Below are 20,143 nucleotides of genomic sequence, written 5' to 3' on the forward strand. Positions count from 1 at the left end.
TCTTAATATAAAAATTTTTGTGTAAGAATAATAAAAAAATTTGTGTAAAATTCTTACATGTGAATTTAAAATTCACGATTATAAATACAACACATTTTCTCCTTTTATCATTACTTTATTTTATCTTTATCATTTTCATTTTTTTCATTTTCTTTCCCTTTCTCTCTTTTTTTTTCTATGACATTCTTTTATTTCACTTTCTTATCTCATATTTTTTTCTTCTCATTTTTTTATTATTTTCCTCTCATATCTTATCATTTTTTATCTCATTCTTTATCCTCCTCTATTATTTTCTTTATTTTTCTCCATAATTTTCATTTTACTTTCTCTATTTTCTTTTCCATTATTTTCTTCACTCTCTTCTCTTATTCTCATTTTCTCTATAATTATCATTCATATTATTTTCTTCTATCATTTACTTTCTATCTATATTTTTTCTATTATTTTTCTTCATTTATTTTCTTCTCCAATCATTTTCTCTTTTTTTTTCTCTCATTTTTCTAATCATATTTTTACTCTACTCTCATTCTTTTCTTTTTTCATAACTTTTATTTTTCTATCATTTTTTCTTTTTCTTTTTTTTCTTTCTTTTTTTTAATCATTTTTTCTCATTCGCTTTTCTCTTATTTCCACTTTCTATATATTTCTAATAAATATTAGACATAAATTAAAAAATTAGTAACAATAATAATATAATTTAAAATTTTATTAATTAATAAAAAAATAATATTAATAATAAAATTTATTATTTAATTAAAATAATAATTATTTTAAAATTATTTAATTTTCCAATGGATTTAATTACGAATTTCAATCTATTGGTAATTTACTAACGGATTTACCAACAGATTTCAGATATGTTAGTAAATTATTTTTCTCTGAATTTACTAATGGATTCAAAAGCCGTTAATAATAATAACATAAATTTTATTAGTAAATCCGTTAGTTTTATTAACGGACTTGAAAGCTATTGGTAAAAATTTACCAACGAACTTTTTAACAATGGATCATAATCCGTTGGTAATTCGTTTACCAACGGATCATAATCAATTACCAATGGAAAAATTCGTTAGTAATCTGAAAATTTTTTGTAGTGTTTATTGTCTAAAATTTTAAGATTAAGATATAAATATGAAAAGTAATAAACGTTTGGATTTTTTATATAATAGACTGACTCGCGGTTGTCGAAGTCGGTAAAAAATAACCTTTCTGGTTATCAACAATTTACAACTGCAAATAGTGGTAAAATGATCGAATCCACAGGGAATTGAGAACTTATCTATTTTTCTTATCAAGACCAATAAAATAAACTAAAACAAAAATAAACTGAAAAAGAAGAAAACTGAAAACGAGATAAACTGAAACGAGATAAAAATAAAACGAGATAAAACTGAAACGAGATAAAACTGAAAGTAAAATAAACTGAAATGAGATATAATGAGATAAAACTGAGAGAGAAATAAACGGAAAGCAAAATAAACTGAAACGAGATAAAACTGAAAACGGAATAAAAATAAATTGCAGTAAAAGTAAAATGGGGGGTTTGAGATTGATTTAATTAATCTAAAACTGAAAGCAATAAAATAAAGCAAATAATAAAAATAAAGAGAAATAAATAATAAGAAAGCTCTAGTTGAAGAATTGGATCCACTTCAGTTATTGGGATTGATCATTGACACTTAGTTTCTTTTGATTGATTCAATAGATTAGTTATGGAGATGGAAGACGCTTCTCACCACCATGTCTCTCCTTATGATTAAACCAATTAGGGAGCGTCCTCTAATTAATTACTAATTAACAAATTGTCAAGAAACGTCATTGGGCCTTAGGCATCAAAACAATTGTTAATTGCATGAAGAGATAGAGAGATACAATCCTAACTACTCAAACGCATGAGATGTCGTTAGATCATACAATTTCCTTAGTTTTTACACCAAGTGTTCTTATGTTTGAATAATCCAAGCAATTATGGACTTAAATCATCCAAACTAACATATTATTACTTTGCAATCAAGAATCAACGTAGATCTAAACAACAAAGCAATATTGAAATCAAGCATGAAATTGCACAAATATTGAACAACCAAAAGTTAAACAATATTTGATCAAGTCTTCCAATCCATATAACAACTAAAGTATCACCTAATCTTCAACTAGAATAAAAGATTTCAGCCTCTCATGGCTGAAACAAAAATAAAAATAAAAGAAAAAATAAAGGTAGAAGAAGAGATGTGAATTTCATAGGTGTCTCCCAAGGGGACCTTAAAGATCATGTAGAGGCTCCTTATGTGGCTTTTTATATTTGAAAAGTGTTGCCCTAGGTCATACTTACTGCCCAAGAGGTATTTTCTGCCCAAGTTGTGTCTGAAAAGGAAAGAATCGCGTTTTTCGGCTTCAGAAGGAAGGCTGCGCGCGAATGCTTTGCGGAAGGAAGTTGGTGCGCGCGGTTTGTTCTCTGAAAGGGAAAGAGGCGTAGATTGTGCTTCCTAAATAAGTTTAGATGCTGACCTTGCTTCCTAATTAGTGTAGAGGCTGCCCAAGGTGCTGCCCATGCTCAACTTGTTGCCCAAGTTGTTGCAGAAAAGGAAGGTGGCGCGCAGATGGCTCTCAGAACAGGAAAGCGCGCAGATTGTTTCTGAATAGGAAGGATGCACGAATTTTGGTCTTCAAAGGGGAAGATATGCTGTCCATACATTCCTTTTTAGGTGGAGCCTCTTTTGAAATTCGAATGTTGAACGCAGAAGAGGAAGAGCATCTCTTTGAGATCTTGCTGCCTAAATAGGAAGATATGACTGCTGCAGTGTGTGCACATTTTTGAACAAGGAAAGAAAGATCTGCGATTTGAATTTCAAATAATCTTCTGACTGAGCTTTCCTTGTTTGCTTTTGCTTCTGCACTTTTCTCATTTGAAAACTTTCCTTTTCTGAAAACTTTCCTTATTTGGAAACTTTTCTTATTTGGCTCATTTTGACAGTTTTAAGAGCATTTTCTCCAGATTGTCTCTTTACACCTAATATCTGCAAAACATAATTAAAACCACAAAATTAAGCAGAAAAGATGTAAATAAACATCAAGAACATAATGATAAAATGGACTAAAATATGCTCTATCAAATACCCCCACACTTAGCCTTTTGCTTGTCCTCAAGCAAATAAACATATTCAAACAAGCTTTTTCACTCTAGATCCTTATTTCCACTTAAGCTCTTACTCAAGACACCTAATTTGAAGCATTGCAGTGAAGAATATATGCATGAAGATTACTCACCTTCTTTCCTTGTTTCCCTTCACTCACCATGGCTAGGATTTGTTTTCCTCAAGAGAGACCATACATGCACATTTTTGTTAAGACTTTTTCTAGCTTTTAGAGTGACTTGCCCTTACCTTGAAGTACTTTATTCAGACTTTTTGCACTTTTAATTTTGCTTGAAAAAGTCACCAACCTTTTGACGTGAAGGTACATATTTGTGATACCCACCCCCAGTTACTCAGTTGGTCTCCTTTCCAAGTGGCTACTAGCTCTGTTCTTAGTCTTTTGACCATTGGAACAATTTTTTTACTTTGTGCTTTTGAGATCTTTGCCTTTGCTGAATTTTCTATCTCTCAATGATTTGGGCAAATCAACACCAATTGCTAAATCAAGTCACATTAAGTTCATTCACACAACTTTCAATTTATTCTCATCAATTGAGGGTCATTAATATATTTTTCACCATTGGCAAGCTCAAAGATTCAATTCAAAAGGCAATTCTCAAACATGAATATAACTCACTGCAATTGATTCAACATAAGTTTAAAGAGTTATCACATCAATGGGGTCATGGAAAGAAAAGCTCATCCAACATAGTCTATATGATGAGTAAAGCATCTCAAAAACGGAAACAAAATAAATAATAAAAAAACTGTGGCTATTTGTGTGTGTTATTGAAAGCAAAAATGAAAAATTTCAACTAATACAAGCAAACTAGAAATCAAAGCAAAAATAAACTTAAAAAGTAAAAATTCAGAAATATGCACCCCCACACCTAAATCATGCATTGTCCTCAATGTAATAGAAACATAAAAGAACAAAGGAAACTGAGTACTCCCCTGGGTGTGGTGTGCATGTGCGATCCTCTTGATCAAGGCTCAAGTAATTGGGGAAGGGAAAAGAGTCCCAACTGCATTGAGCAAAAAGTGTAGCACTCCTTTTGATTTTGTCATTGCCCATCCTATTTTTTCCATGTACTCATGAAGCAACATGATTAGCTTCTCCTCTTTTAGATGAGGTGTGCCTCTAGCCTTTATTTTTGTATTTTTTAGATGATTGGGAAGAATTTTGAACTCCAATTCATGTTTCTCTATAGCTAGCTGCAATTAGCATTAAGTTCAGGCAAAACAAACTCTACCTTATCCGGAGGTTTGGGAAGGCATTGATCCACATGATCCTTTGGTTTAGGTGCTTGGAATACCATTTGTTCCTTGTGAGCATGGACTGAAAGGATTTCAAGTACTCCTTCTTGCACAAGATCTGACTGAAAGGGAAGTTGAAGAGTAGTTGGATTCGGTGGCCGAAAGATGGCTGAGTTCGGCAGCCGAAGGATGGTTTCAGTTTGCGATGGGAGCTGAGGTATAGGGTCCGGCGGCTGAAAGATGGTGGAGTTCGGCGGTCGAAAAGTCATGGCTTCAGTTTGCGCAAGTCCTTCCTGAAGTGGTGCGACAGAGCTTTCTTCAGTCTGTGCTTGGCTGCAGTTCACCTGTTGGATGCAACAGTCAGTTTCTTTCAATTCTGGCTCTTTCTGAGTCTCTTCCCTGCAAAGATCATCATTTAGTATATCATCTTGATTTACATAAAAAATATTTTCACTCAAATAATGAATGATATCTAAATTTTCAACAGGTTCTGTTTGATCAGTTTGTTTGGACAAACAATATTCTGGTTGTGTCTCTTTAGCAGCTTGTTCTTGTACTTGCCAACTTTCATCATCTTCCTCATCATCTTGAAACTCTTCCTTTCTTCTTAATATGATTGTTGTACATGAGTGGGCTATTTGATCCACTTCCTGCTGGACACGTTGCAAAGTCTTCAATGTCTCATAAAGATTAGTATTGAAACTTTGAGGTATTACTTGGGCTTGGTAGTTTTGGTAGTAATTAGCCCTTTCATAGCCATAATTCAGATGGTCTCCCCAACATGGATTGTAAGTGTCAAGGTAGGGATCATATCCTGGCTGTCCATAAAATCCTTCACATGCATGTACTTGTTGGGCTTGTTCAGCTTGGCCTATAACAGAACTTCTCACAGTAGAGATTAGTTTAGAAAGTTGATAACAGCGAACTAATGTACTTACCTCAGCCATGATTCAGATCTGCTATGGTGACTTTGCCTTTGGTGAGATGTTCGGCGGCCGAATGGTGATGATGTTCGACGACCGAATGGTGATGTGCGATGGAGAGGTCTCAGAAGGTGGGATCTGCGATTGTACTTACCTCTTCTTCTTCTTTTTTTTTTTTTGTGTTCAGATCTGCGATAAGGTGTTCTTCGGAGTACATATCAGGTCCTGAAAGAAAAATAAATGAGTTAAATCAATTCCCCAGCAACGGCGCCAATTTTTGACTCGCGGTTGTCGAAACCGGTCAAAAATAACCTTTCTGGTTATCAACAATTTACAACTGCAGATAGTGGTGAAAGGATCGAATCCACAGGGAATTGAAAACTTATCTATTTTCCTTATCAAGACAAATAAAATAAACTAAAATAAAAATAAACTGAAAACGAGATAAACTGAAACGAGATAAAAATAAAACGAGATAAAAGTGAAACGAGATAAAACTGAAAGTAAAATAAACTGAAACGAGATATAATGAGATAAAACTGAGAGAGAAATAAACGGAAAGCAAAATAAACTGAAACGAGATAAAACTGAAAACGGAATAAAAATAAATTGCAATAAAAGTAAAATGGGGGGTTTGAGATTGATTTAATTAATCTAAAACAGAAAGCAATAAAAATACAGCAAATAATAAAAATAAAGAGAAATAAATAATAAGAAAGCTCTAGTTGAAGAATTGGATCCACTTCAGTTGTTGGGATTGATCATTGACACTTAGTTTCTTTTGATTGATTCAATAGATTAGTTATGGAGATGGAAGACGCTTCTCACCACCATGTCTCTCCTTATGATTAAACCAATTAGGGAACGTCCTCTAATTAATTACTAATTAACAAATTGTCAAGGAACGTCCTTGGGCCTTAGGCATCAAAACAATTGTTAATTGCATGAAGAGATAGAGAGATCCAATCCTAACTACTCAAACGCATGAGATGTCATTAGATCATACAATTTTCTTAGTTTTTACACCAAGTGTTCTTATGTTTGAATAATCCAAGCAATTATGGACTTAAATCATCCAAACTAACATATTATTACTTTGCAATCAAGAATCAACATAGATCTAAACAACAAAGTAATATTGAAATCAAGCATGAAATTGCACAAATATTGATCAATCAAAAGTTAAACAATGTTTGATCAAGTCTCCCAATCTATATAACAACTAAAGTATCACCTAATCTTCAACTAGAATAAAAGATTTCAGCCTCTCATGGCTGAAACAAAAATAAAAATAAAAGGAAAAAGAAAGGTAGAAGAAGAGATGTGAATTTCGTAGGTGTCTCCCATGGGGAGCTTAAAGGTCATGTAGAGGCTCCTTATGTGGCTTTTTATAGTTGAAAAGTGTTGCCCTAGGTCATACTTACTGCCCAAGAGGTATTTTCTGCCCAAGTTGTGTCTGAAAAGGAAAGAATCGCGTTTTTCGGCTTCAGAAGGAAGGCTGCGCGCGAATGCTTTGCGGAAGGAAGTTGGTGCGCGTGGTTTGGTCTCCGAAAGGGAAGGAGGCGCAGATTATGCTTCCTAAATAAGTTTAGATGCTGACCTTGCTTCCTAATTAGTGTAGAGGCTGCCCAAGGTGCTGCTCATGCTCAACTTGTTGCCCAAGTTGTTGCAGAAAAGGAAGGTGGCGCGCAGATGGCTCTCAGAAGAAGAAAGCGCGCAGATTGTTTCTAAATAGGAAGGATGCACGAATTTTGGTCTTCAAAGGGGAAGATATGCTGTCCATACATTCCTTTTTAGGTGGAGCCTCTTTTGAAATTCGAATGTTGAATGCAGAAGAGGAAGAGCATCTCTTTGAGATCTTGCTGCCTAAATAGGAAGATATGACTGCTGCAGTGTGTGCACATTTTTGAACAAGGAAAGAAAGATCTGCGATTTGAATTTCAAATAATCTTTTGACTGAGCTTTCCTTGTTTGCTTTTGCTTCTGCACTTTCTTCATTTGAAAACTTTCCTTTTCTGAAAACTTTCTTTATTTGGAAACTTTTCTTATTTGGCACTTTTTGACAATTTTAAGAGCATTTTCTCCAGATTGTCTCTTTACACCTAATATCTGCAAAACATAATTAAAACCACAAAATTAAGCAGAAAAGATGTAAATAAACATCAAGAACATAATGATAAAATGGACTAAAATATGCTCTATCATAGACTCTTTTGTTTTATTAATAATTTTCTTATTAACGAATTTTTAGTTTATTGTTTTATAACTATTATCAAACTTGTAAAATCTAAAATTAAAAACAAATGACAACGACTCTAAAAGTAATAAATTAAAGTCCATTAATTTTATATTAAAATATTAATTTTCTTAAGAGTAAATTGTAGACAAACATAAAATACATTTTAATTGTAATAATTTTAATTAAAATTTAACCTATATATATATATATATATAATGTATTTATAAAGAAGAGCAAACAAACAAATAATATAAAAATACAAACACAGTCTCATCTTGTAATTAAAGAAAAAAAAGGAATAAACTGCAGTATGTATAGAGTGATATGGTCGAAATACTATTGTACTGTGATTGGTCAATTCTACTAGAAAGAGAATATGAGGTGGTTGGCCTATGACAGCCACTCTGATACTTAAGTCAGTAAATTGAAAAATAAGGCGAATATGAGAAATTATTTAGAATTTAAGAGTAGTTGTATAAGAGAATACATATCTTTATCTTTGTGATTGTTAACTTTTATACTGTAAGAAAATAGAGTTATTTATAGCATTTCTTGAAAATTCGGGGGTGCCGGCTAATTGATAAGAGATCCCACTGATTAATTAATCGGAGGTCCCATAATTATAGGTGTAGTAGGGATCTATTGGATTGCGCCTGCCAATGGTAACTTTTTATAAAGACTCAATCTCTTTAGATGAGGGCGAGTCTTGATGCAAAGACAGATGCTATGGTGTCTAGATTTTTCTTTCCATGGGTGGGACTGCATATCGGCTTACTAGACTCTTGTCATATAGCTCTGTCTTATGGTGACAGCTCATAGCTTACTTTGGACAATTGTTGTATTATATCAGAGGTTCTTCGCTGGTCTTCGATTCTTCAAATTCAAAGATAATAATTGTCTTCACGATCTGGGGCACGTTGCTTATTTAGATTTGGCCTTTTCCTACTCACGTTGCTTCGCTTGCTCCTGCCCATAAATAATGATTATCTTGTTCTTCGAGCTGCATTCAAAATTTGCCATCAAAACTATCATATAAAAATCCTATTTCTCCTCTAGATACCGCTTTTGCTTACAACTGACTTCTGTATTTTAGAAAAGTCTCGACCACTTCTCTCATTCGCACACTTAAGGTAATTGCTGTTCACTTGTAGCTTTATAACAATGAATAGGAACACTTCTTTTTCTGCTTCTAGTAGAAGTCCTACCTCAAGCTCCTCCTCCGACGGCCCCATTCGTGCTCCGGCTCCCATTATTTCACTGAAGGTGGTCCATGAAAGTGAAGGCAGTCTGATCAGCGATATCCCTTCCATACTAACGAAGAAAGATATAGAATGTCTTCATGACAAATACCACATCTCTCGAGAAATCTTTTGAGTCTTTGCTCCATCTCTAAGTATCCGTACAGATGACCAGATCCCTACGGAGGATACCCTCATAGTATACGAAAAGCACCTGAAGGCAGGTCTTCAGTTCCCCATGGACCCCTTTTAACTGAGGTCCTCTGATTCCATAGCTGTCAGTCGCCCAGCTGCACCCCAATAGTTGGAGAATCTTGGTGGTCTTCTAGTTTATTTGTTTCAATAATAACATTGAGCCAAGCGTGGCCCTCTTCTCTCAGCTTACCAGCTAGGCACTCGAAGAAATGAAGAGTTATATGTTTTTCAGTGGGAGTAAATGTCAGACACTGTTTGATTGAATACCTTCTTCCCTAAAGCGATGGAAGAACAAGTTTTTTATCTTCTGCCATAGGATGACTGGGGTTTTAGTCCCTTTCAAACGAGTTGGAGCATATGGATGGAGCTGAGAAAGGATAGGGTCCAACCATGAAGGAATGAGGAAGAGACTCTGGACTTCCTCCAGACGATGGCCACATCTCAGAAGATAAACATCCTTAAGATGGTGAGGAATGTCATTCTATTCTGGCAGAGCCAACCCCAAGCGAGCCAGGCTCGAGGTCCTTACCCGCCCAACCTTCCCTACCTTAGGAAAAGAACCTCTCTAGTTAGCGAGCATGGTATTTCTATTTCCAGCTCTTTTTGTATTTCATATTGCCTTGCTTACTCACTTTGTATTTTATGGAGATATGGTCGAATCAAAGAACAAATTTGTTGAGGCGGCACGTACTGCCCGTAAGGGCAAAGCTGTTGCTGGAATGTCCTCGCCTCCACCTAGGCGTGCCCGTCACGCCAAGGAGATCATCATCCTTCCTCCTCCTCCCTCTCCTCCTCCTGCAATTGAAGAATCAACTCCCATTTAGTCTGAGTCTTCTACAAGGGATATCCCTCTTGCAGCCCCTACTCAAATCGATGCTCCACAAGAAGAAGCTAATGTTGGAGCCACAAGGCCTTGGGGTATCCACCACCTAGCATTGGCTCTAACCCATTCCACTTCCCTTCTCGAGGATCCCTGCCTGTTTGTTCTAATCGCTAAGAGTGCTCTGAGGCCCAAGGACGGCCACCGATTAAATGAGGTCAAAACCAATGACCTCTATGACAACATTATGCACTCTACCATGGAGAGTGATCTTTGTGTCTACATGGACAAGGAGCACAATAAGGCTCTAAGGTTGGAGTTTAAGGCATAAGAAATGGACAAAAATCTCCTATAGGAGGAGTACTCGAGGCTGAAGGCTCGGGTTGACGAAGTGGAGGGCACGATGAAGGAGACTATGGAGTTAGTGGATAAGCTCCAGGTAGACCTAAATGAAGCCAATGCTTCCAAGATTGCCTTTGAGAACCGAGCAAAGAGTGCTGAGAATTAAGTGGCCATACTTAAGCGCCAAGTCCACGAACTGCAATCTCAGGCTAAGGGGGCTAGGCCGCATCTATCAGGATTGTTGAACTAGAAGCAGAACTTCAAGAAATGGTATCCCGAAGAGTGGAGTTGTTTATCGAGGGCCAAGACTCAATCAGGAAGGAGCTAGTGATGCAGTTTCCTTATAAGGACTTTGCTTGGATAAATGACATCTTTCTAGAGAAGGAGGGTGAGGATGAGTAGGAGAAGAAGAGGATTAAAGGCATCGACCGATTGTCTACAGAACATTTAATAGACGTAGAGAATGTAAATGTAAGAGAGACTCAGGAGGAAGAAACTGAAGATACCCCTCCTCCCATGTAATCTTTTGTAATGAAAATATAATTTTTGCATATCTCCATTATCTTTACTGACTCGCCTAGGAGGCTCATCCAATCGAGGTTTAAACAATCATTTAAAAAATTGGCTAAGGGATTAACATCCAACCAAAGAACCTAGCCCCTTATGTCGCCTAGGGGCACTCTTATATTGTCTAAGTGGACAATTGATTACCTAAAAGGGCATTCTTACATCACCTAAGACACTCTTACATCACTAAGGATGCTCTTACGTCACCTAAGGACGCAATTAGTTGCCTGAAAGGGCACTTTTACGTCGCCTAGGGATGCTCTTATGTCATTTAGGGATGCTCTTACATCGCCTAAGTGGGTAATTAGTTGCCTAAAAGGACGCTCTTATGTCGTCTAGGGGCGCTCTATGTTGCCTAAGTAGGCAATTGATTGCCTAAAAGAGAGCTCTTACGTTGCCAAGGGTTGCTCTTACATCGCCTGAGGGCAATCTTACGTCGCCTAAGTGGGCAATTGATTGTCTGAAAGAGTGCTCTTATGTTGCCTAGGATGCTCTTATGTTACCTAAGAGTGCTCTTACGTCGCCTAAGTGGGCAATTAGTTACTTGAAAGGACACTCTTACATTGCCTAGGGGTGCTCTTATGTCACATAAGGGCACTCTTATATTGCCTAAGTGGGCAATCGGTTGCCTAAAAAAGCGCTCTTACATCTCTTAGGGGTGCTCTTTCATCGCCTAAGGGCGCTATGACGTCACCTAAGTGGGCAATTGGTTATCTGAAAAAGGCGTTCTTACTTCGCCTAAGTAGGCAATTGGTTGCCTGAAAGGACACTCTTATGTTGCCTAAGTGGGCAATGGATTACCTAAAAAGGTGCTCTTATATCGCCTAATGGGTAATTGATTTTGTGAAAGTGTGCACTTACATCGCCTAGAGGAGCAATAGATCACTAGAATTTGAAGAAGAGTCTTTCAATATGTAGAGTGTATTATCACTTTAAAGTTATGCCTTTTTTTATAGGTGACATAATCTGTTAAAACCCATCTATAAAGTTAATTTTATATAAGATGTAAAAATATAAAAATTAAATTTGTATGAAATAATCTATAGTGGGTCGCAAAAAGTTTGCAACGAGGTAACAAATATGGGATTAAGTCCATTATAAATTTATTGCATAAACTTTTTGCGACAGAATAAGACCCTTTAACGATGGTAATTATTTCATTGCAGATGCCTAAATTTTTAATAGAGTGTGTGTGAAATATAAATTTCATTGTAACAAATTTTGAATTGGAATAAATTCATTTAGCGATAGAAATATTTCTGTGGCAGAATTTCAAATTTCTAAAAAAGTGTAGGAGATATACAAATTTCGTTGTAATATATTTTGCAATGGAATAAGATCCTTCGACAGCGAAAATATTTCTGTTACAAAATTTCAAATTTTTACTTGTTTAATCACAATATTCTTTGAATAATAAATTTTTTTTGAGATATATAACTTTTATATTGATTTCTACAGACGATATCAATAATATTGTTCACATCATAATTTTTCGAATGTGAACTGCAAGATAAGAGAGAATTTTAAAATTAAATTTGATATAAAATGTTAAATAAAATATAAAATTCTAAATAAAATAAAATTATTTTATTTGAATAATACTCTAAGAATGTGATTATCACTTAATTAAGAATTATAGAATATTTAAATAGTTTACATAATTTGAAATATTAAAATTTATATTTAATATATTTTAATATTTATTTACATTAATAATAATAATAATAATAATAATAATAAAACTTTGTACAATGAATATGGAAAATTAAAGGGTAAGTTGTTTATTTTTAAATAAAAAATATACACATTAATAAATATAATCTTGCATTTACATACTTACTGTAATGATAAATGCATTTAAGTAAATCTGAAAAATTTCATATTTTATTTCTCTAATTTTTTATTTTTATTTTTTTAAAAAAATAAATATAATCTTAATAACTAAAATTTATACTCCAAATTTCTCCAATTATATATATATATATATATATATATATATATATGAAGTGACAGGAAATGATTAAATTTAAAACTTTTCAAGTTTATTTTAATGCAATTGCTATTATATTATATTTAGGAGTGTAATTTTAAATAGGGAAAATTACTTTGTAGTCCCTCAGGTTTAACGTAATTAACACTTCTGTCCCTCTATTTTGGCGACCCAACACTTAAGTCCCTCACTTTCTCTTCCGTCCAAATTCGCAGTCCTTCCGTTCAAAATAGCCGTTTGGGACACGTGAATTGACAAAATTAACCCTCTTCTTCTTCTTCTTCTTCTTCTTCTTCTTCTTCTTCTTCTTCTTCTTCCTACCCAGCAACTTCTTCTTCTTCTTCTTCTTCTTCTTTCTTCTTCTTCTTCTTCTTCTTCTTCTTCTTCTTCTTCTTCTTCTTCTTCTTCCTCCTACCCAGCAACTTTTTCTTCTTCTTCTTCTTCCTCCTACCCAGCAAATCTTTCTTCTTCTTCTTCTTCTTCTTCTTCTTCTTCTTCTTCTTCTTCTTCTTCTTCTTCTTCTTCTTCCTACCCAGCAACTTCTTCTTCTTCTTCTTCTTCTTCTTCCTCCTACCCAGCAACTTTTTCTTCTTCTTCTTCTTCCTCCTACCCAGCAAATCTTTCTTCTTCTTCTTCTTCTTCTTCTTCTTCTTCTTCTTCTGCAACGGGAGAAAGCATGAAAGAGAAAAAAAAAAAGGAATTTCACATTAAGAGAAGGGTATTTCTGGAAAAAATTATCACCTCTCACTTTTGACTCTTTGACCAAACGGTTTAAATGAACGGAAGGACTACGAAATTGGACGGAAGAGAAAGTGAGGGACTTAAGTGTTGGGTCGCCAAAATAGAGGGACAGAAGTGTTAATTACGTTAAACCTGAGGGACTAAAAAGTAATTTTCCCTTTTAAATATTAAATCTCTCTTTATTCTAATTCACCTAGGCATCGGACTCAGGCAATTTTAAATCAGATAAATTGGTTTATATGATATTTCATATTCATCAAAAGTTAAGTAGATAAATTCAGAATGGGCAATTAGTTGCCACCTGGATTGATTGTTTGGATAGGTACTCAGCCATAAATGCCAAAGAAAAACTGAAAAAATTAATCAAATTCCCAAAACTTCCTCTGAACCATAGAAATTTTATCCCAACTTCAACCTGACATCTCATGGCATTTTCTCTATCATCCACCTCCACATTTCCATGCCAGAAACTTCACTGCTCAGTCTTTCAATTCACCAACTCTAATTCCAAGAATCTAAGCTTCAAAAGCAACCCCATTACCAAATGTGAATCCAAAGAATCAACATCATCATCAGAGACAAGTCTGTCTGCAAAAATAAGAAAACTTGAGATAGGGACTCCAGTAATAGTTACTGAATCTCCACAAATGATCAAAACTGCTGCTTCTGTGCCATGCCTGAGAGTTAATTCTGGGTTAGTGAAGGCTGGTGATGTGGGAAGGTGCATAAATCTTCTAATAATTAATATTAATTTATTCTCAATCTCTTGAATATTGGTTTTTGCTGTATATTTATTGATTTTTGAGTAATTAATTTATGGGCAGAATTGTGTCGAGAAAGCCTAAGGATGTATGGGCAGTTCGTCTCAGCATTGGAACCTATCTCATAGATGCCAAATATTTCAAGCCCTTGGAGCTTCATGAATGAATTAATTATGATTGCAAGGTTCTATTCCTTTTCGATTCTGGGATTCAACCTTCTTTTGCTACTCTCTCATGCATGTTATGTTAATTTTTTTTAAGGTCATTTTCTAATTATGATTTACCATGAACTTTAGAATCCTTCTTTAAATTTTGAAAAAAAAAAAATCCATTACTTTGTACATGAATTATTATTTTTCTTTATTTCTAAGATAAAGAAACTAATTTACAAATGAAATGAATTGACATGATTTTGCAAGCTCCAAAACCCAACATCCGATGAAAAGAATTCAAATGCTATAAGTAGAATACTCAATGTCAAAAGTTCTGAGACTAAGGATTTCTTGTTGGCTAAGCTTTGAAGTACCATTTTCAATGGCAGAGTAGGATGATTCAGCCAACAAGTACTCTGTCTCCTGGCTATTTTGGCTATAATCCCAACAACTTTCATGCAACTTTCTCAACCTTCCAAGCTCTTCAGCAACTTCTTTCATGGTTGGCCTTTTCATGCCACTACTTCTCAGGCATTTTTCTGCAACCTCTGCACAAACTCCAATTTCTTCCATTTCATTTTCACTAGCTACATCGAAACAAAGTATCCTATGCAGATTATGATCTTCCAGGGCTGACAGAAAATATTGAATTATATTACTCTTGTCCCCCAATTTCATACTCGAGTTTGGTTTCTCTCCTGTTAAAAGCTCCACAAGAACAACACCAAAACTATAAACATCACTCTTTTCTGTTAAGTTTCCTGTCATAAGGTACTCAGGATCTAGGTAGCCAAAAGTCCCTTGTATTTTGGTTGCCATGTCAGATTGACCTGGAGAAATCAGCACTGAAGCTCCGAAATCAGATACTTTTGCAGTGTAACTATCGTCTAAGAGTATGTTGGATGACTTCACATCTCCATGAATAATTGGAGGATCTGCTAAAGAATGCAAGTAGTCAAGTGCCAGTGCAGTCTCTGCAGCAATCCTCAGGCGGTTTTTCCAGTTTGCTAATATCTGAGACTTCTTCTGATGAATATGTTGGGAAAGGGTTCCATTTGAAATGAATTCGTAACCTAATAAAGGAACCTTGGTCTCCAAGCACAGGCCTAAGATCTTCACAACATTTTTATGGTTAACTTGTGAAACAATGCCGATTTCTTGTTGAAATTCCTGATTGAGTCTAGCTTTGTCCAAGTCTTTGGGCTTTTTTACAGCAACCTGAGTATTATCTGCTAAAACTCCTTTGTAAACGTACCCAAATCCTCCTTCTCCAAGGAGATTACTTGCATCAAAATGCTTGGTTGCCTTCACTAACTCTGCTTCGCTGAAGATTCTGACTCGTTGATGCTTCAATAACATGCCTCCATTCTCTAGAAAATTTCTCTCCTTTCTTCTCCTCTTGCAGATAATGATGATCAATAATGCAATAATCATTATCAACAAAATCCCTCCAACAACTGTAGTGAACACAAGAATTATAACCTATTAATTAACTTAGCATATAGAAGTTTGAGTTTGATTTCTAAGAAATTCTTACATATACCTGGGTGCACATATATTCGTCCAATAAATGACTTAAAATCATTATATAGCAGATCCCACATTTAATCACATTTTATTAGTCGACGCGGGATACAATTAAGAAATCTTCAGGCTTTTTACCGTTTCAAGTTAGAAAAAAAAAAAAAAAAAAATCTCAAATCTTGGTTGGAAAGTTCTTTTTCCGAAACCAGCTACGGTGAGCGTACCACACTCACAGTGCGATAAAAAAGAATAAATTAAAAAAAAATAAGTACATTACTGCAGTAAAAAAAATAAATTAAAAAAAACAAGTCATTACTGCACTTTTGAAGTGCAGTAATGTGTTATCACACGTTTGAAGTGCGATATCGCATTTTAAATTTTAATTTTTATTTAATTAATATTATATTATATTTTATTAATTTAATTTATTTAATTATTTATTAAATTTATATAAATATAATTAGAAAAATTATATTAATATAATTTATTTTAAATTATTAGTAATGTAATATTATATTTATCAATTTATTTATTATATTTTATTAATTTAATTTATTTAATTATTTATTAAATTTATATAAATATAATTATAAAAATTATATTAATATTAATATAATTTATTTTAAATTATTAGTAATTTAATATTATATTTATCAAGTTATTTATTAATTATATAATTTAATTAATTATATATTAAATTTATATAAATATAATTATAAAAATTATATTAATATTATTATAAATATTAATTATTTTAATTTATTTATAATAAAATATTATATCTTTCATATTTATTATTCTATTTTATTATTTTTATTATAATTAATTTATAAATATTTAATTCTTGAAACACTAATAGGTTTTAGAATTTTTTTTTTAAACTTTGAAATAATAAAAAGTCTGAAATTTCTTTTTAGGTGTCAGTATAATTTTTTAGATTTTTTACAATAATAAAAATAATAAAATAAAATAAAAAATATAAAAAATATAATGTTATATTATAAATAAATTAAAATAACTAATATTTACAATAATATTAATATAATTTTATAATTATATTTATATAAATTTAATATATAATTAATTAAATTATATAATTAATAAAATAAATATAATAAATATAATATTATATTATAAATAATTAATATTAATATAATTTTTATAATTATATTTATATAAATTTAATATATAATTAAATTAATAAAATATAATATAATATTAATTAAATAAAAATTAAAATTTAAAATATGGAATACCGAACTTCAAATACAGAAATTGCAGTAATACAATTTTTTTTAATTTATTCTTTTCTACCACACTCTAAGAGTGCACTTTTAAAACGCAATAAAATCAATTTTGACTCTGGTTTCGAATAAAACATTTTTAAATTAAGGTTTGAGATTTTTTTTTTTTTTAATTTGAAAAAATAAAAAGTTCGAAATCTCCTTAATTTCTAATACCATATAAGAGCCTAACCTTTTTTTTTTTTTTTCTTTGGGGATCTCTTACAACCTGTAAGCCTCTCTAATCTTAGCATCTACCCTTAGTCTTAAGGTTGGTCTTGAGTTTCTAATACAGACATACAAGAACGCGAAGGACAAAGTACCTGCGGCAATAGTAGTGATGCGAAATCCTTGACAACCAACTTTTCCATCGCCACGCATCCCAAGAGGGCAGCGGCAACTATAACCCCCGAAAGTGTTCTTGCAAGTGCCATCGCACTTGTACTTGTCTGGCTCTTCGCACTCATCAATGTCTGTTGTTATGTAAGAAGGAATTAGAACAGCAATAACCAGAAAAGGAGAACAAATCACAGGGTCGTCGATTAGTTACCTTGACATCCTTGTGGGAGATAGGGATTTCCTCTGAACCCATCTTTGCACACACAACGATATCCTTGGCCATTATCAGAGTACAAGCAATTAGAATTATCTCCACAGGCATATGTGTTTGTGTCTGAAGCTGCTTCACATGTTTCTTCTCTTACAACCCATTCAATCACAACTTCTGAATCTATAATTCTTCTAGTTGCAGGCGAAAGTGGATTATAAGAAAGCTGCAGATCAGAAACATTATAAGTTCTTTCATCTGCTATAAACGCAAATTCACAAGGATTGAACGGCCAAATTCTGCTGTGATTATTTGGACTTGCAAGACTAATATTTAGTGTCTTGAGACTCATGGGTATTGACGTCTGACAGCACCCGAAACCTGAGCAGGAACCCTGTAGAGTCATGTTCCCATCGCATAGAGATATACAGCCACTGCCAAAAGTCTCTGCTGCATCTTTTATCAGGGCTAAGGTATCACACCCAACAACAGTGAGCTTGTTACGAGAAGCTGAGAACCTGAACGGGCCTGTTCCCAAACTGATGGACTGCCTGAAGCCTCTGATCGGCCCTGTATTGTCATAGCACCTGTATGCAGCGTCAATTCTGACAGAGATTGTGCCTTCCTCCACTGAGATATTGTGAATTGGCATGTTGCTGCCTAAGAATAGACGAGGAGGATTGGAACTAGAATCGCAATTGAAGATGAAATAAGAGCTGTCTAAAGCACATCTGGGGTCACTGATCCCAGGGTCACTGATCCCAGATGTAAAGTTGATTCCAAATGGGTATGGGACGTGAACGTTGCCACATGTGTCAGGACAACCAGAGACTACATCTGGTGAATCTGCAGCTGTTATTGGAGATGTTAATGACAAAAACACAAGGCAGAAGAAAGCCAACATCTGGTTGATTTTCCTCTTGGGTTCTTGTTTGGATTTAGCAGGTTTCAATGATTTCAATAATCCAATCCCAAAGATTTTATATACATATAAATAGGAAGGAATTTGATAAGGAAATTCAGGTCCAAACAGCGGTAGACTTCTCCATCGTTTCAATGACTAAGTAATTTTTGCCAGCTTTTCTTTCAAGAAATTGAAAATAATAGAAATTTTTGTACAAATTAATGTTGATGTGTAACATGTATCAATTTCTTGGGGGCAGCGCAGCGCAGAGCAATCGACCCCGTCAAGCAGCCCTGTTCCCAATTTTTTTTTTTTTTTTAAAAGGTTAGTTACAATTTAATCCATAAATATTTGGCATTATTTATAAATTGGTCCTATATTTTCAAAACATATTAAATATCGCTAAGTTTATATTTCATTAGATACTTTTACACCTCCGTTAATTTAACTATTAATACTTATTAAAGACCATTGAAAATCTATATATTTGTAAAGTTTTAATATTTTAAAATATTTAGATTTTGAGTTTGGTTATATTTAAAAACAGATTAATTTATTTGAGTTTTAATATCTATCATATGCGAAAATTTGAGAATAATAAGAGAAAAATAGTGTTTGGACTCCATATTCTAAAATTAAAAAAAGTTATGAATATAACTAAGTTCAAAAGAGAATAAAAAATATAATCATACTTGAACTCTAATTCTCATACGTAATGTGTTATGACCTATGTTATAGGGGATAACGTATTTGACAAGAAGAACCTAAACCCTAAATCAGAGTTTAATTTCAAATTTTATATGCGATCAGAAAATCCTCGTCTGTCATGACATATCAAACTCGACTCTTTTGGGGAAAACTTTTTTCTCTTATTTTAGTTACTAGTATTTAGGTGGAACTAGAATTTTTAGTATTATATAAAGATGATCTTTTGATGTATAACATCATCTTTTATTCTGAATTAATTTGAGTAGGTTAAAAAACTCTTCTTTTTTATTGTGTAGATTAACTTTAATGAATCGAGTATCTCGCATTTATTAGTTATAATCAAGTTCTGAACATCTCGTGTTTGTTAATTATAATCAGGTTTCGAGCATCTCGCTTTTATTAGTTATAATCAGTATCTTTTAATTCTTAATTTAGTAATTGGATTAAATTATAGGTGTTTCCTACGATTGTCTAAGAGTTAGTGCTAATAACGAGAGTTTTTTAGCTAGTTTAAAAACTGAAAAATAATTAGATATTTAAAACGTAATTAATATTTATAACTTATTTATCGATAAATAATTTAGAATTATCTTTATATATGTGATCAACCAATAAATCTGAATTTAATATTAATCCTTTGACTCAATTCTTCTCATATTAATTTTCTCTTTAAATTAATTTAATTTATTTTTCTATTAAATTAATTTTTATTTTTTTTCATTTAAAATTTTTTATATATTTTTATTATTATTTTTATCTATTCAATAAAATTATTTTCCTTTTAGTCTCCATGAATTGGTCATATTCACTACTATACC

General features: G+C 33.2%; 2 protein-coding genes across 2 annotated transcripts; one reads left to right on the forward strand and one right to left on the reverse strand.

The window, feature by feature from the left end:
- Positions 1-13,795: 13,795 nt before the first annotated feature.
- On the forward strand, positions 13,796-14,550 carry LOC110625851. The gene is made up of 2 exons (XM_021771521.2): positions 13,796-14,167; positions 14,271-14,550. The coding sequence occupies exons 1-2, from the start codon at positions 13,872-13,874 to the stop codon at positions 14,371-14,373; spliced, it is 399 nt and encodes a 132-aa protein (XP_021627213.1). The 5' UTR covers positions 13,796-13,871; the 3' UTR covers positions 14,374-14,550.
- A 73-nt stretch (positions 14,551-14,623) lies between these two features.
- Positions 14,624-18,904, reverse strand: LOC110625850 (wall-associated receptor kinase 2). The gene is made up of 3 exons (XM_021771520.2): positions 17,717-18,904; positions 17,490-17,639; positions 14,624-15,816 (listed from the first exon to the last, which is right to left on the reverse strand). The coding sequence occupies exons 1-3, from the start codon at positions 18,615-18,617 to the stop codon at positions 14,657-14,659; spliced, it is 2,211 nt and encodes a 736-aa protein (XP_021627212.1). The 5' UTR covers positions 18,618-18,904; the 3' UTR covers positions 14,624-14,656.
- Positions 18,905-20,143: the final 1,239 nt, after the last annotated feature.

This window comes from Manihot esculenta, chromosome 11, assembly GCF_001659605.2.
Source record: "Manihot esculenta cultivar AM560-2 chromosome 11, M.esculenta_v8, whole genome shotgun sequence".
NCBI classification, from domain to species: Eukaryota; Viridiplantae; Streptophyta; class Magnoliopsida; order Malpighiales; family Euphorbiaceae; genus Manihot; species Manihot esculenta.

Excerpts from the sequence above, each read along its gene's own strand:
- LOC110625851 (XM_021771521.2), top strand. The coding sequence starts at position 13,872 with ATGGCATTTTCTCTATCATCCACCTCCACATTTCCATGCCAGAAACTT. Across the intron at positions 14,168-14,270 it reads AAGGCTGGTGATGTGGGAAG|AATTGTGTCGAGAAAGCCTA; the intron begins GTGCATAAATCT and ends ATTTATGGGCAG.
- LOC110625850 (XM_021771520.2), bottom strand. The coding sequence starts at position 18,617 with ATGTTGGCTTTCTTCTGCCTTGTGTTTTTGTCATTAACATCTCCAATA. Across the intron at positions 17,640-17,716 it reads TCTCCCACAAGGATGTCAAG|ACATTGATGAGTGCGAAGAG; the intron begins GTAACTAATCGA and ends ACATAACAACAG. Across the intron at positions 15,817-17,489 it reads CATCACTACTATTGCCGCAG|TTGTTGGAGGGATTTTGTTG; the intron begins GTACTTTGTCCT and ends TGTTCACTACAG.